Source organism: Siniperca chuatsi, linkage group LG5, assembly GCF_020085105.1.
Source record: "Siniperca chuatsi isolate FFG_IHB_CAS linkage group LG5, ASM2008510v1, whole genome shotgun sequence".
NCBI lineage: Eukaryota > Metazoa > Chordata > Actinopteri > Centrarchiformes > Sinipercidae > Siniperca > Siniperca chuatsi.
The window spans coordinates 14,008,852-14,024,720 of record NC_058046.1 but is presented as its reverse complement, the minus strand read 5'-3'; the positions used below and the strand labels follow the sequence as shown (position 1 = coordinate 14,024,720).

Sequence of the window (15,869 nt, the reverse complement as noted above, 5' to 3'; positions counted from 1 at the left end):
AAACATACTTCACTTTCCACATTTGGAATAAAACAATATCACTAAACATTGTTGTTATTCTAACAGCAAGCATGCATGAGTTATCGATTCATCATCTCCAGAATGATTTGTAGGTTATTTTTTTAATTCTTCTCTGATTATCAGGATTTAATGTCCCCCCAGAGAGAACAAAAAGAATGAGCTCAGATCCAGTCCCCTGTGTCTATCACCTCTGATCCACCCTTATCAGATGTGCATCATGTGGAGCACAGGCACAAACCACACATATAGTCATAAAGAACCAGTAATCCTTCGGGGTTAGGCACTTAGAGAGCAATCCCCAGAGCCCTCTGTGTCTCTGTGTTGCACCATAGTTCTGGCACGGTGATTGACAGCTCTGGAAACTGTTTTACTGTGCTGCTCTTGCAATGAGTAATCTCCAGAGCCTAGGTAATAACTAGTCTGGAGTGTTGACTAATACATTTAACGGTGGCTTTTCGTAATCAAATGCGTTCCAGCTGTTTGAGTTCTGATGTCAAATTCAGGTTTTCCCAGTTTGCTGAGCTTCCTTGAGAGACAAAGGAGGGATTTCCTCTGAAACAGACAGGCAATGGCAGTACCAACAAATGGCTTGGTACTGTTATCAAATAGAAAGTCTAACTAAATATAAACTTATTATCTGCAGCCTGAGCCAGTGCAGAAATGAAGGAGAAAGCAAGAGTTGAAACAATGAGTACATGTTTTCTACAGGCTGTGTCCTGCGACAAATGTACCAAGTGAGTAGATTCATAGAAAAAAATAATAAAAGGTCAAAGGGAAATATCCTTGTTATGTTTGTACTTTTGTTACAGCCAAGCACACACACACACACACACACACACACACACACACACACACACACACCCCCTCCTCAGAAGATATGGGAGATTTAACTGTAACTGTCTCTACATGGTTCAGAGGTATTAAAGCAGCCACCTGTTGTTTGACAGGATTTTACTGTGCAGAGGTGTGTAGCCAGTATCTCTGATTGTGTGTGAAAGTAAGTGACTGGGACATGGGGGGCTGTCCATCCTGCTGCACAATAAACAGTTTGTTTCCCAGGAGCACCCCTCATGTTCCTGTTGTTGGCTCCATCGTTGCTCACTGGGAAACGTCCTGGCCTCTATTGTCCAGGAGGTCAGGGGTCACAGGATGCTCCTAAAGGCCCAAAAGGGGAGGTAAGAGGTTGGATATTGAGGCATGATAAAGAGCTTGACCCCCCCAACCACACACACGCACTCCTTAAAAAACAAAACATTAAAATTGCTTTTTTTCCCTTCTCTTGTCACACCATCTTTCATTCGAAATCCCAGTCATTATCAAGAGTTTCAGGAAATGAAATCAGGACAATGCTCTGACTGACTATTTCATATTGAACATCCTTGCCTTTAGTACATTCTTCATGTGTAGAGCTCTGTTCCTTGCGTGCGTTCTTTGCATATCTTAAATGAAGGACTTAGTCCACAAGCTTTTCTATATAAAAATGGGAAATTCAATCTAAGCAGCTAACAAAGGGTAAGGCGTATCATTAAAAAAAAACAGCCAAGAAAGGAGTGGTTGTATTGTACCGTTTTCACCATACAAATGTTATACTTTAGCCACTGACAAAGGTTAAACACTAGCTGAGACTTTGGAGCAGATACACGCTTCTGATTGCAGTGACCTATTAAACAGCATAGCACATAAACAGCCATATAAATGCTGTTTTTTCAGCCCGATTAAATATGTCACCTTATAACAGCAGACATATATGATAGTTAAACAGAGACAGCATGCTGCTATAAAGGAAACTTCCTGCACCGCTCTTGAGACCACAAATTGACAGCACACTCCGAGGTGTGTATCAGTATGTAGGTGTGTATGTATGAAACTGGAACTTCAATATTCCAGATGCTTGTTGGATTGCATTTTATCAGCTTATTACTAATGGATTGCTATATATTATATTATTGGTTGATTGCTGTGGAAGTAACATTAACTGTGCTATATGTTGGGTAGTTTAATCTGTAATGATGTGTCATATTTTATAAGTTGATCATATGTTTTTTATGTGGAGTAATGGAGTAAAAGTTTAAAATAACAGAATAGAATGGAAGCACTCAAGTAAAAAGTACCTCAAATGTGTACAAGTACAGTACTTGAGTAAATACACTTGTTAAATTCCACCGCTATATAATTAAGATGAGAAGTTAATGAAGGTAACATGAGAGACAATAGGTACAGCACTAGGTCATCTTCACTTTTCAACCACAGGCAATTATAAATATAATGCTCATAGTTTGAGTTACATGTTATGACTCTTCCTCGAGGCCTGACCCTCACCTCGTCTTGCCCTGTCATATCAGGTTAGGAGTTGTACTGGAGCAGGAACGTGACAGCTGGAAATGGTTGGAGGCTCTCCGGATAGTTTGTTTTCAGACTGCGCTGCAGGGAATGGATGAGAGACACGTGTAGGTTAGCCTCTGGCTATAGTGCTTATGTGCCTCATAAAACTGTAACAGTGAATGATATCACTGTAAAAATCTGCATTGCAGCATATTTAGTCTGTTCTTAGTGTTCTCTGCAAGTATGACTGGCTGATCAGAGCTGTCCAGGTATCCCAGTAATGTGTCACTATCTGAGTTAATTAACCTCCTCGGCGCTTTGAGCACTTTGACCTATTGGGGATTAATTTCCTGGCCTGTTGTGTTTCTAAGTCTGCAACTGGGGTTCTGGCATAATTTGCGTTCTCACTTCCCAATCCTTCTCAGATGGTGGGGTGCCTTTCCTTTCTTTATGACCACATAAATCTAATTGGTGCCAAAGAAAAAAAAAATGGGATTAAAATTCCCCTTTCGCTGTCTTGAGGAGCCCAGCTGCACTGCACTGTTTGTTTTCCACAGCACAGTGCAGCTGCAGAGTCGAGCATTATATGGAGAGGTGGGCCAAAGAAAAACAGAAATGACTTATTTTTATTGGCACGTACCATCCCATTCACGGAGTGATAATTGTATTGTGGAGCTAGAAGGCAAGAACAGCAGTCTGGTAGATAATTAGAATGTGGTTAAACTTGCATTCTGTGTACATGTAATATCTTCAAGGTGGTTTTCTTCTTTTACGGTAGCTCTTTTTCTCACAACCAAATTGTCTTTTCTCACCACAGTCTATTTCAGAAGACACACTGTACTAGCAGCACTTACTGTAAGATGTTGAAGTGCATGAGCAATAGTGACTGTCACCAGAACACAAAGAATGATAATAACCTAGATGGTTTAAAGATGATTGGATACACTACATAGCAACATGTACAGTGGTTTAAAAGAAATGCTGCAATTATTTAACAGACATAAAGCAGCTATTTTAATGACCACACATGAGCAACTCGTCATTCACACAAGAAGGAATGAGCTGCAGAGAGAGAGAAAGAGAGAGAGAGAGGTGTTGATGCACCTTGAGATAACACAGAAAGAAATGCAGTGCAGCAGGTAAGACATGTCTGTGAGGAATACAACTGGCCTATGGCACAGTTCAGGTGATTCTCTGTAAATAGAGGCACAATGTAAATAAATGAGTATGACTACCCAGCTCACTCTCTCTGAATGCGATCACCCAATACCTGCCCTAACCTTGGATCGAAGTTCGCCAAAGAAGCGATGGAGCTGGATTTTGCACTTTACTTAATCATCCGACTCATCTCATGCCAATTCTCTTGGAAATCTTTTATTTATTTATTTATTTTTGCACAAACAGGCCTCTACAATCATGTCAATTTTCAGTTCTTAGAGTTCAGATGCGTCTTATCAGCATGACTCAGTTCCTTGTAAATAGTACACTGCCAGCACATCAATTTACAAACAGCAAAACACGGCACCTATTTTAGCCTCTGAAAGTACCAGGAAAATAGATCTGTACTTTGCAAAGAGAGTATTTACTCCCTCACAGCTTAGAAACAAGAACACATTTGATCCTAAATTGATAGCCCTTACAAATGATCTAATCTAACTGATATTTATTACATAATTTGAACCCAAATCAACACAGATGTAAACAGCTATTTTGTTGGACATGGCAGATCTCCTCATTGCTCCTTATGTCCAAAAAAATTAAAGTGAAAGTGTGTAGACTGTAGACACAAGAAATGCAACACACATTACAAGCTTTCTTTTTCTCCACAGGAACTGTGCTTTCTGTGACTATGCACACACTACTCGCTGTAGACATTCAACCACTAGTAGAGGGTTGTGCAGTAATTCTATGCAAGAAAGATTTACACACCAATACATAAAGATGATGGTTTCCAGACCCTGCACATTATTCTGATTGTGTGCTGAACATGCTCATTCTATAGCTAGAGAGGGTAAAAAAAAAATAAGAACCAAAAAGACAACACTAATAATAAGTAATCCATGTGAAAAACAAAAGTCCTCATGGACTGGGAATTACTTTATCTTCTCCTGTGGATACACACAGACAAAAGCCAGCAAGGACACTAAAAATATGCCAAAGACTTGTGGTGCAGTTTCCCAAGGCCAGAGAAAGGAAATAGACTGACAGTTTCTCCCTGACCCCTTAACTACCCCCCTGTAACCTCGTAACAACCCCCACGGGGGATCCTGTCTCTATGTGTAAAACAGACAGTCAAAAAGCATCCTGGAAACTTTAGAGCCATGAAAACAAGGGGACATAAGGAAGTCCAATAAGCTTGTATGTAGAGGGCTCAGTCAGGAGATAATCTCGAGGCCACACAGACCAGGCGCCAAGCCTATAGAGCCTAAAAGCTTCGTGGCGCAGCAGAGCACCGTGGTCATTGTTGTCTTTGGAAAGTAAGCAGCTCCACTGAGGCCAGTGGTGTGAACGCCACCTCTCTTCTTGAGTGTCTGCTCCAGACCCTGTTGTTGACATACAGGGCAGGTGCAGCTGCTCTCTACAACTACATCAAGTAGAACCCCCTCAACACACACACACACACACATAGAGCTTGGATGTCACAAGACAGGGTTGTATGGACAAAGACAAATCTACCATTTTCTTTAATATCTCTGCAACAATCAGCGAGGCACTGCTGAGTTAACACAGGGCCCACAGAGATGAAAACAATGGCTGGATTCTTCTGGCTTGAAGATGGCTATGGGAAATGGCAGGGATGCCAGGGCTGATAAGTGACCGAGGGGCTCAAGTTACTTCCAGCTGTCTGCAGCCATGCATGCCTCTGCGGAATGTATGGTTCACGCATAATGCAAACCATTTCATTTGCGTAATGCTCATAAAAATCTGGTGGACATATTAAATAAAGTCAACAGCCTCTTACTTCTTGGGCAGGGTTTACATCACAGGAAAGAATCTCCAATCCTCCGAGAAGCAGCGCAGTGTGTCCTCAGCTGAGAAAACACAGACAGTTGAAGACTGTGACCTTGCGAGTGATAATGTTAACTGGATCAATAAAAACCAGGCGATAGCAGAAAGCCTGGATGCAGCATCTGGAAAGAGTCTGACTCAGGCTTCGTGGACAATTATGGTAGTCACTGAGCTGTAAATAGTAAATAGTGTCCATGAGGACCTGTTGGCTGTGCTTGTTTTTTTCCTTACACCATAAAAGACAGATTTCCATATAGACACAGCTAAAATAAAGAGTATATTTGTCTTCATGTAATTAAAATGATGGCAAATTAAAGTTAATATAAAATCAAGCCTGTAAAAGATTAATAGTTTTTAATACAGGCTGTATTTTTGTGCTGTAAACCGAGCTACATTGAAAAACTAGCGCCACACCGTATTAGCATCACCTCAATACCAGTGAGGGCCTCTTCCTGTCCATTTGGAAAATATAAGTACATTTTCAAGCTGCTGCACACTCCAAAAGGAGAGTGCTTTTGGCAGGCTTTGAAGTTCTCAGAAATAATGCTCCTTAAAAGCATCCTCTGCAATACAGAAAAACATGAACATGTATTTCAGCAAAGAGGCGTGAGCGAGCACTTCTTAGCAACCATGTAAATACGCACTGGAGGACCTGGACATGTTTGATGTCTTTTAAGTCTTATAATGTTACACCCTTTGCAGGAGCTGCATTGATTAGCCTTTGCTAAGGCAATATTCATTCATTCATTTCTTTCACTTATTCATTCATTATCTTTACTGGAGTCTGTCTGAGCAGTTGAAGCACTGGACAGAAATGTGTTAATTAGGGCCTGAGCTGCCAGGACCCTATTGAAATGCAAGAAATTATTATTATTATTATTATTATTTATCCAAAAGAATCGCATTTTTGAGGGGCTAAAGGTGCTCGAAAACTAACAAAACTTTGCACAAAATTCAAAGTGGTGAAAATTTACATTGGATCACTATCGCGCCCTGAAGAGCAGCCCCTGCAACATGTTTCACCTAAATGTACGAAATTTGGCACATGTATTAGGTCCAGACATAAAAAAAAAAGCCTCTTGGGCCCATACCCTAAAGCCAACAGGAAGTCGGCTATTTTGAATTAAATGGTAATTTTTTGCGATTTACAGGTTCCATACTTTAACAAACTCAATCTAAAGACCTTCACAATGAAAATGTGTGCTAACTGTGAGTTTTCGTTGAAGGGTGTGTCTGTGGGGTGGCGTCGAATGTCCATGTTTCTCCATGACACAGGAAGTTGTGGTAACTTGAGTGTACATGGTCAAATCTGTGCCAAACTTCACGTTTGATAAAAGTCCCAGCCTGAAGAAATCTACAAGCTAATAGTGAATATTTGTCATAATGCCACCCACTGACAACAGGAAGTTAGCATTCAACGAAGTAGTACGTTTCACCTAGATGTACGAAATTTCTTCGGCTGATGTATCACCCCAAGACATACAAAACAGCCTCTTGGAGTCATACCCTAAACCCAACAGGAAGTCATTTTTAATTGAATGTGCAATTTTACAAGCTACATACTTTAACAAACTCCTCCTAGAGAATTAATCTGATCGAATTCAAATTCAAGTGTGAGTTTTCGTTGAAGGGCGTGTCCATGGGGTGGCGTTGAATGTCAATGTTTCACCATGACAGGAGAAGTTGCTGTAACTTCAGTGTACATGGTCAAATCTGCTCCAAACTTCACTTGTTTGAAGATGTCCGCATGCTAAAATACACTCATAATCATAGCGCCACCTACTGGCAACAGGAAATGACATGTTTTATACTTTCACGTACTCCTCCTAGCAGGTTGACTACATCCACTTCAAATTTTGGCAGAAAAGCTTCAAGAGCTTGATTCGATTAGATTCGATTAGATTCAACTTTATTGTCATTACACATGTACAAGTACAAATGCATACATGCATAAATGCAGGATAGAGCAGTATTATGAAAATATTTTACAAGTGGTACTATGGACATTATATACAAATGGCATTACTATAAACAGAAGTATACTGATGGATACATACAATAATGAATTGGAATGGGCAGAACAGTAATGCAATGAATACAAAGTAGTGCAATTTATGGAAATAGTTAATAGTGCAGTAGATGAGTTATTGCAGTATTCAGTTCGTAGTACTGGAGTGCAAATGATGCAGTATATATATAAATAAATAGTCCGGTAGTGCAAACGAACATGTGGTACATGTTGATGATTCAACATGAAGCTTTTCAGTCTTCATCAAACACCATTGCTGTGGCGATGCATTATTCGCCATTCGCCAAGTTGTTAACTTCAGTGTACATTGTCTAATCTTCCCCAAATTTCACATGTTTGATAAGAGTCCTGGTCTGTGGACATCTACATGCCATTAAGGAGCCATTGTCATTGCACCACCTACTGGCAACAGGAAGTAGGCCTTGTGTGACAATCATCATTTGATTTATGTGAAATTTTCATGGTGTGGTCCACACTTGATATACTGGAACATGACGTATAATTAGGGGGTGTTGTCTAGCACCACATAGTGGACACAGGAAGTGATATTTAACTCCTTCGTGCAGTGTTCAAAATGCATGAAAATTCAGAGATACGTTGTTTGAAACTCCAGCAACACCGTCATGGATGCTGCACGCCTCGACACGTGTTCAGGTGTGAGGGCCCATTCATCGCTGTTTACAGCTTTAATTTAGTCTGTATCTCACTGAATTAAATGTTATTGTTGCATAATTCTAATTTGATCACATAGTCAACACTCGTTTCGTTCAAATAAAACGCCTTTCTGCAGACGGACACTTTCTTGTCTTGAAAACAGGACCCTTCTGGAAAAGGACACTACAAATGCAACAAAACACCAGAGAGAAGGAGAAAGGCAGGAATAAAACTTTCTTTTTTTCTTTTATTTCCCCTTCTTTACACAGTTTAGTGTTTCAGTTACACCCTTTAGGCAGTAAAAACTGTCATCTAATCATATCCTCACACAGTCTTAAATGCCATATACGCCCATACCAGCCTGGAAAGGGGACCTTTTCTGTGGATTAAAGCGGATATGAGGTTATTTTTGTGAGATCCATGATTGCATGAGGCACTCCCATCCAGACTTAGTGTGATGACTGAGTAGGTGAGCTAATATGGCACAGTGGTGATGCAAACGAGTTGTGTAAGTTCATCTGTAATGGATCCTGCCTGTTTAGTCTTTTAAATCAGTTGATCTTTCTGTTATGTCTGAAAGAAAGTTGGTACACTTGATACTTATTTAATGGGGTCATATGAGAGGAAAATGCATTTCAGGATGTTTAAAAACATATAGATTTCATGGATAAATCAACACCAGTGACAGATACTGAATGATTTGAAACACTTGAATCAGTCATTTGTTCGATAAAGACTCTAGAAAACGGGTGGACTGTCAACCATGTGTTTTACATACTGTAAAAAAAGCATCTTATGTGAAGAACAGCATCATAAATATAAAGATATGAAGATATTTTCCAGATTTGTTTTGGCCATTTTTTATTTTTATAAATTCAAGCTGCACGAAACTGAATGGAGACATTCAAGAGGACTCTTTAGATTAATAAAAGAACATGACTTGGGTACGCTTCAAAGACAATCAAGTAAGAACTAAATCTCCTGAAGTGAGATAGATGGAAGCAGCAGTAGCACATTGTGTGATCTGACATGTCCTCTGCACACTTTAACTAGTATCATTAGAGAGCTTGACAGGGTGGGTTTGGCCTGGCAAGACACGTTGGACACACTGCAGCACATCAGAGGGAAGACAAGGGAAATGCTTTAACACCTCTGAAACAGTGAGGCAAAAACGTGATGAGGAGATGGGAATTACTGCTGAATTAAGCACCACTTTGATTGGAAACTGATTGACCGATGGTTGGCAAAACATGAAAGGATGACCTTGAATTCTCCAAAGCGAGTATGGATTGGCACACAGCATCTCTCTCTCTCTCTCTCTCTCTCTCTCTCTCTCTCTCTCCTCCCTCTCTTGCTTTCTCTCTTCCACTCTTGCTGTCTCTCAAACACACACACACACACACACACACACACAGAACCACAAACATACATACATACCCGAGCACACTGATAGGAACACACATCACGAAGAGAAACGCATACATGGGGGGGGATGAACACACAGTCACGTACAACAAGCCAGAGTTGAGAGAGCAACTTCAAAGTAAGGCAGATGCAGGGACAGCACCCTCTGAATAAATTTTCTGGCCACCAGTCGATCTGCCCCCAGGCTAAGATTGTGGCTGTTCGCATCTCTCCTGACCCCTCATCAAGTCCCAGTTAAAACCAATCCCACTCCAACAAGACAGTCATAGAGAGAAGGGAGGGAGTCATAGGTAAATATAAAGGAGATAAAATCCTCTTTCATGTGTTGCAGGTATGAAGAAATTAATTTTCATCAAATAGTCGATTGTCAGGTTATCCTAAAAGCAACAGTGCAGCTGCGTTGATGAATAAATCAGTGTGAGGCGCATCGTACCAGCACAAAACACATAAAAGATACCTGAAATGTATCATTGGGTAATTATATATATATATATATATATATATATATATATATATATATATATATATATATATATATATATATGTGTGTGTGTGTGTGTGTGTGTGTGTGTGTGTGTGTGTGATTTTATCCACAAAATAATTATGTTTTTCCAGCAAATCAATCAATTCATGCGCTTTATTTTCACACCACCAACCATTTTGTAACAATAGGCATCATTTTGTTTTTGAAATGGTGGCTTTCTCACTTTGGAATACAACATTTTAGATACACTGGATTTTTTTTAATTCATCACAGAAGTGTTATGTCTCACTGTGCTGTTACAGCTTACTGCGAACAACAGTCTACTTACTGCATACCAGTGGTGCTTAATAGCACACTGCTGAAACTTATGCGTGTGTGAGAAGTGTCAGTATTTAAGAGATATTCCTGTTCAGCAACTGCTTATGCACATCATTATTATTTTTCTATGTTGACTTGTTTTAACATTTGATTTCTTTATTAATCATTCATGAGGCTATGGTGCATGAGCACTGAATTATTGTAATTACACCTGCTGGGACACATACAGTCCATTACATCTCTGACAATGTGGTACATTTAGAAATAAAAAAGTATTTTATCTGTTTTGTGTTGGTTTGGGGTATAGAAAACAATATTGTATGTCAGTGTCAAACTAAAGGGTTGCACCATAAATCTGGATGAACAAAATGAAAATCTTGTCTGAGCATCATTTGGAAAATACATTCTCTCACATCCTCTGCATACTGTAGCCCAGAAAAACAATGATATGTACCCTGAGGGCAAATATTCACTTGTGTGCGTGCATACAAGTGCAAACGTGTATTTCTGTGTACAAGAAACCCACTACCCATAACCACCCTGCATGCAATTCATAGAAGATGCAGTATGCAACTACCGTATATGTTGCTTTAAACTGAATACAAATACACACACTGAAATACACGCACACACAAACACCCAGGAGGAGTGGGGATCTAATGAGGTCCGTGGAGACGCTGCTGAATTGTCAGTCAACCCTCAGCTTGCTGACACGCAGTCGACAACATCAATGACTTCTTTTCTCTAACAGAAGCCTGTCTCACTGCATCAGAAGCAAAGAGAAGTCTGAGGTCCATTGGACTTGGACTGAGAAATGTATTTAATGTAAAGATTTATGTGCAGGTTACTCCACAGGAACAAAGAAAAAAAGTTGCAACCACTTCCCTTGTTCTTCCAAGACTGCTTGCAAAACTAGGCCTCCGATCCTGTTCCTCAAATCAACAATGAGGCCATGCATTTCAGTCTGGAGAGAGAGAGAATGAGAAAAAGAGTGAGCCAGCCTTGTCCTTCCATAGGAGGCTGATGTTCAGAGGCTTGTTGCCTCACTCTGTCATGCCTACAGTTGTGCAATAATGGGCCATGCTCATCCCAGGTGTTATTGTCTTTCCCAGGGTATTGTTTCAGGACAGGCAGACGTGCAATTTACATGGCAGTGTGTAATTATGACTTTCTCACCAAAGCCTGGCCTGTCATTTTCACACACATGGAGGCAGTGTGGTCTCTGGTGCTGGCCTTGACAATACTAGAGATATCACAGATACCACATGATAGACTGCTGCTTTACTTCAACTCATAATAAAAACATAATTAGGGAAACACATCATTTGTGCTTATTCCCATTTACAATAGGCCCACACAGGCAACAATAGCTGATGGGAGCGATTGTTCCTGTTTTTTTGGTGTGTTTGTGTGTATTTTTTTCTTTACATTTCTGCAATAATAATAATAATTAATAACAATGAATAACTATGTCATTAATTTATTTAGTTGCTGTATTTCTCCTCTTCTATTCTGTTCAAATGCCCTGGATCACTTCATTGCGTGGTGTGGTGGCTGCGCGTTGGTGGCTTGAGGGTGAAGAATAGCTGATCTGCATGGCGGTGAGGAGAAGTGTCGGTTTTCAGTGCAAACTCCTCCCCTACGGACGGGCTGCGCTTTTCTCTTCCACTTGAACAACCAAGTAGTTTTTCAGGGCGCATTCCCCAGCAGCAATGTGGAGGGAAAGGGCGACTACTTCCAGCTGAACGTTTTATACTTTTGCATCGGGTTTTTATTTTCTCTTTAATAGTTTAGGGAACTTTGCGTTTGTTAGCGAAAATAGCGAATCGTCGGGAAATCAAGCGAGTGAGAAGTGAATAAAAGTGCAGCCTTCAGTTTTTGTGTTGTTTTTTTTCCCTCGAGCCATTGTTTTCTTACACATGGATATTAGGAGATGAAACCGGACGTGTTTCTTGTTGCAGAGTAACCTCTCCGTCGCTTGGACTGGTAGTTTATGTGGTCCCCGGGCTCTGTAGGAGAAGGAGAGAGAGTCCCATTCCTCAGCAGCACAACAAGGACAGACACACAGGGACCACAAGTTGTCCACAAGCTGCGAAGGAGGCGAAACTTTGCCAAGTTGCTGCGCATCCGGCCACCGACGCCAAATATTCATCGATATTTTCTACCAGCGTCTCTGTTATAACTTTAACTGTGGATTATTATCGCAAGGCTCGCCATGGACCTCGGGATCCCCTTCACAGGATGAAAAAGGAGTTTTGAAACATGAACACTTTCTTGTAGTTAGTTTACTACTCCAGCGGCGCGTTTGGACTACGCTGATCTGATAAAAAAAAGACGTTTTCTCGCGATTGTTATTCCGTTATTCATACTATACACACTTTTCTGCAAAAATGCCACAGCTGAACGGAGGTGGAGGGGATGATTTGGGGGCCAATGATGAGATGATATCTTTTAAAGACGAAGGGGAACAGGAGGAAAAGATATCCGAAAATGTGTCGGCGGAAAGGGATTTGGATGATGTGAAATCCTCCTTAGTGAACGAGTCGGAGAGCTCGTCAGACTCCGAGGTAAGGGCACTGCAAATATACAACGTCCTTCACACTGCTCAGCGTGACGAGAAATAAGATTTAATGCTGTTGAAAGTTTCAATAGTTTCTTCCCCTCCGTGTGTTATGTTCTCCCCTTGTCAGCCAGCAGAGAGGCGCCCCCAAACCAGACCCGACTCAGAAAGTTATGAGAAAGCAAGAGACTACTTCAGTGAAGGTAAAAAAGAAACTAATGAATTCATCCTCAGTACTTTGTGTACTATAGCTGGCAATTATGTCGCTTTTGTGGCTTTATCAACCCCGACTTTTCTTTATCCCTGCAGCACTGAGAAGGCAGCAAGATGGTGGCTTTTTTAAGAGTCCTCACTATCCTGGCTACCCGTTTCTCATGATCCCAGACCTCACCAATCCCTACCTATCCAACGGTTCCCTGTCTCCGAGTGCAAGAACAGTAAGTGTCCCCGTGGTTGTGTTACTCTTTTCTCTCATTTTCTTCATTTTGTCGCACCGTGCAAAAACTTTGGCCGTGCGTAAAAGTTCCTTGTGTACTGCCAGACCGCCATATTCCCCCCGAGTGGCCTCTCAAGGAGTACTAACTACTTCTTTGTTCTTTTTTGGGGATGTACATTTCTCCCTGTCACCCACCCTCTTGCGTTTGACAACTTCTCATTTGGCTCAAAGTTCAGACGCATTAGTCATTCTTTTTTATTTTGAACGATTTATGGCAGCTCCTTGTCGAAAATACCCTGAAACACTCATACTGGATGTTGATTATATGCTTTATGGTGACCTTTCCTAACTAAAGCTGATTTTATCTTATGTGTTATCACTATTTATTCCCTATAGGGACTTTTCTTCTCAAATTTTATTTTTTTAGAATTGCAATATATTTTTAAGTTAGCCTACTCCCACTAGATTGCTTTCCTTTTTGTACTTAGGGTGCTTTAAGGAAGGCATTTCTGTATTTTACATGTTAGTAACTAACCAGCTCACTGTATTTTAGTCCCTACCTACAGGCTTGTTGCACACATTCTCTGCAGAAAATTGAAAAAAAAGAAGAAGCTGTTCCTGAAGTCATATCCTACAGTAACAACAATGTAATACCTAGCTTTGACACACATGGGATACATTTCACTGCAGTGCCCATGACAGTTGTTGTCCAGAGACATTTAAAGTTTAGATAAGGTTGCCATTCTTAAGTAAGTGTTGTTGATGCAGAGTTTGAAATGAGTCATTTACTTATTGCATGGTTGCATCACATCAGTTGCCCATGAAGCTGTAAAGGGCTTTTAACCAGTGCTGCGAGCATTGTTAGCAATTGTTGCATTGGTTTGTTTGCTGGAATTGTGCCCCCATTTAATCCATAAATACCAAACATACAGCAGGTTAATTAAGCACGGAGACCTTAACAATAATTCCACACCAGTAAGCAATGATGCAAATGTGACTAAAAAAGTCACGTAAGAAGGTTCATGGAAAGAGTCGCCCACTGAGGTCAAAGAACGTGTTATATGTAGTGACAATGAATCCTGATTCCAAACAAACACGCACGATTTTAAGCAATTTAACCAACACTGTTTGGAATTGTAACCTAAATGCAATTTAAACGGGACTATGCAAACTTCCTTAAAATAATCCCTGCTGGAGAGCTGTGTTCCTTCGAGCTCGTCCATCCCCCAATCCATGTCACATCCCCCCCAAAAAACAAGTACTTTCGTTAAGGCCTGGCAGGCATCTGACTGAAAAGACCCCCCCCCCCTTTTCTGTCTCCTTTTCACTGTTCCAAGCCCACTCCCCTCGCCTCCCTCTACCTTCCATTCAATTAGAAAGGCGTTAGTTGACCATTGTTATTCTGAGCAGTCTTGATGGCTTCATTGGAGGTCTCCATTGGGGCTCATTAACTAAATGGCTACCCTGCTCACACTAGCTGATACATGTATGTAGATCGTCTATCTCGTTGCTTTTGGCCACCCGAGTTTCGTAGGAATAATGTCAGAGATAAACACGCTGGCAAATAAATGCACCATAATATTTTGGAGAGGATTTTTGCAGGGAACGTTGGTAGATGCTTTTGTTATAATTAAGGGACAAACGCGATAGTCTAAAGTAACTGACTGAATTTTTAGCAGTCTATTATCTTGTCTCTTTGTTGTGTCTTCTGTCTCTGCTATGAAAGACTCTCACTTCCTTGTGTTTTTGTCCAGCAAAACAAAGTTGAAAATTAAAATGGCTGTTCCTGTTGCTTGAGGCAAAATAACAAATAATTGGAGAGGATTTAAAATCTAGAGGTATAATCCTCCATATTAGAAGGGAGAGAAAAAAAAGAATGAGGTCAATGGGACAGAGTGAGCTGACACTGTCAATCACCAGCGCGGCAGAAAACATGCAGGCAGACAATGGCTGGCATACTTAGCAGACGTCTTAAGGTCTCCATATTGCACAGGGCTCAGTGTGAATGCAGTGAATTTGATTGATGAGAGGTTCGACTTAGTACCTTTTTAGGCTCGCATTCTGGGGGTGGTGGCTTGTTTACACCTGTGGATGAAGTTCAGTCAGATTTACTGGATGATATTTACCAGTGGCCTGCGCCCATGTCTGGCCAACAACTTAGTTTAACTAATGAGCTCAACAGCTACCTTTATTTATAATGCATAATCATTCTGCTGATTGGCTCGTGAGATAAAAATTTGCCCACAGGGTCACCTAATTTGTGTTGTCACCTCCCTGGTATTGAGATACAAACAATCCCGGGGCCTGCAAACAGTTTATTATATTGTGTGACTTGGAAGGGCCTGTTGGGACTGACAGATTAGTTTTATAAGTGTGGTGCGGTATGCGGTTGTACTTGTGCTGCATGAGACACATTAAAGCTATGTCTCTCAAGCAGATCATGTGATTAATACCAGGCAACAGAATCCAGGTGGGGAGCTGCAGTTTCACAGCATTGAGGGCAAATATAAGTAAATATTTTTGTAATTACAAATAGAATGTGTGTGTGTGGGTGTGTGTGTGTGAGTCATTCGTTTTTACATTTCCTGCATGTATCTATTTACGACTCCCC

The 15,869-nt window shown here is 40.8% G+C and overlaps 1 protein-coding gene across 3 annotated transcripts in view; it reads left to right on the top strand.

The window, feature by feature from the left end:
- The first annotated feature begins 11,936 nt into the window (after nt 1-11,936).
- The window catches only part of tcf7l1b (transcription factor 7 like 1b), a 33,869-nt gene continuing 29,936 nt past the window's right edge, over nt 11,937-15,869 (top strand). For 2 of the 3 annotated variants that reach the window (XM_044197267.1, XM_044197266.1), the window contains exons 1-3: nt 11,940-12,829; nt 12,953-13,025; nt 13,132-13,259. In XM_044197267.1, the coding sequence (XP_044053202.1) occupies nt 12,653-12,829; nt 12,953-13,025; nt 13,132-13,259 (378 nt within the window). In that variant the 5' untranslated portion in view covers nt 11,940-12,652. Of the gene's footprint in view, nt 12,830-12,952; nt 13,026-13,131; nt 13,260-15,869 lie in introns of all 3 variants that reach the window. The other variant, XM_044197268.1, reaches the window with a different exon arrangement.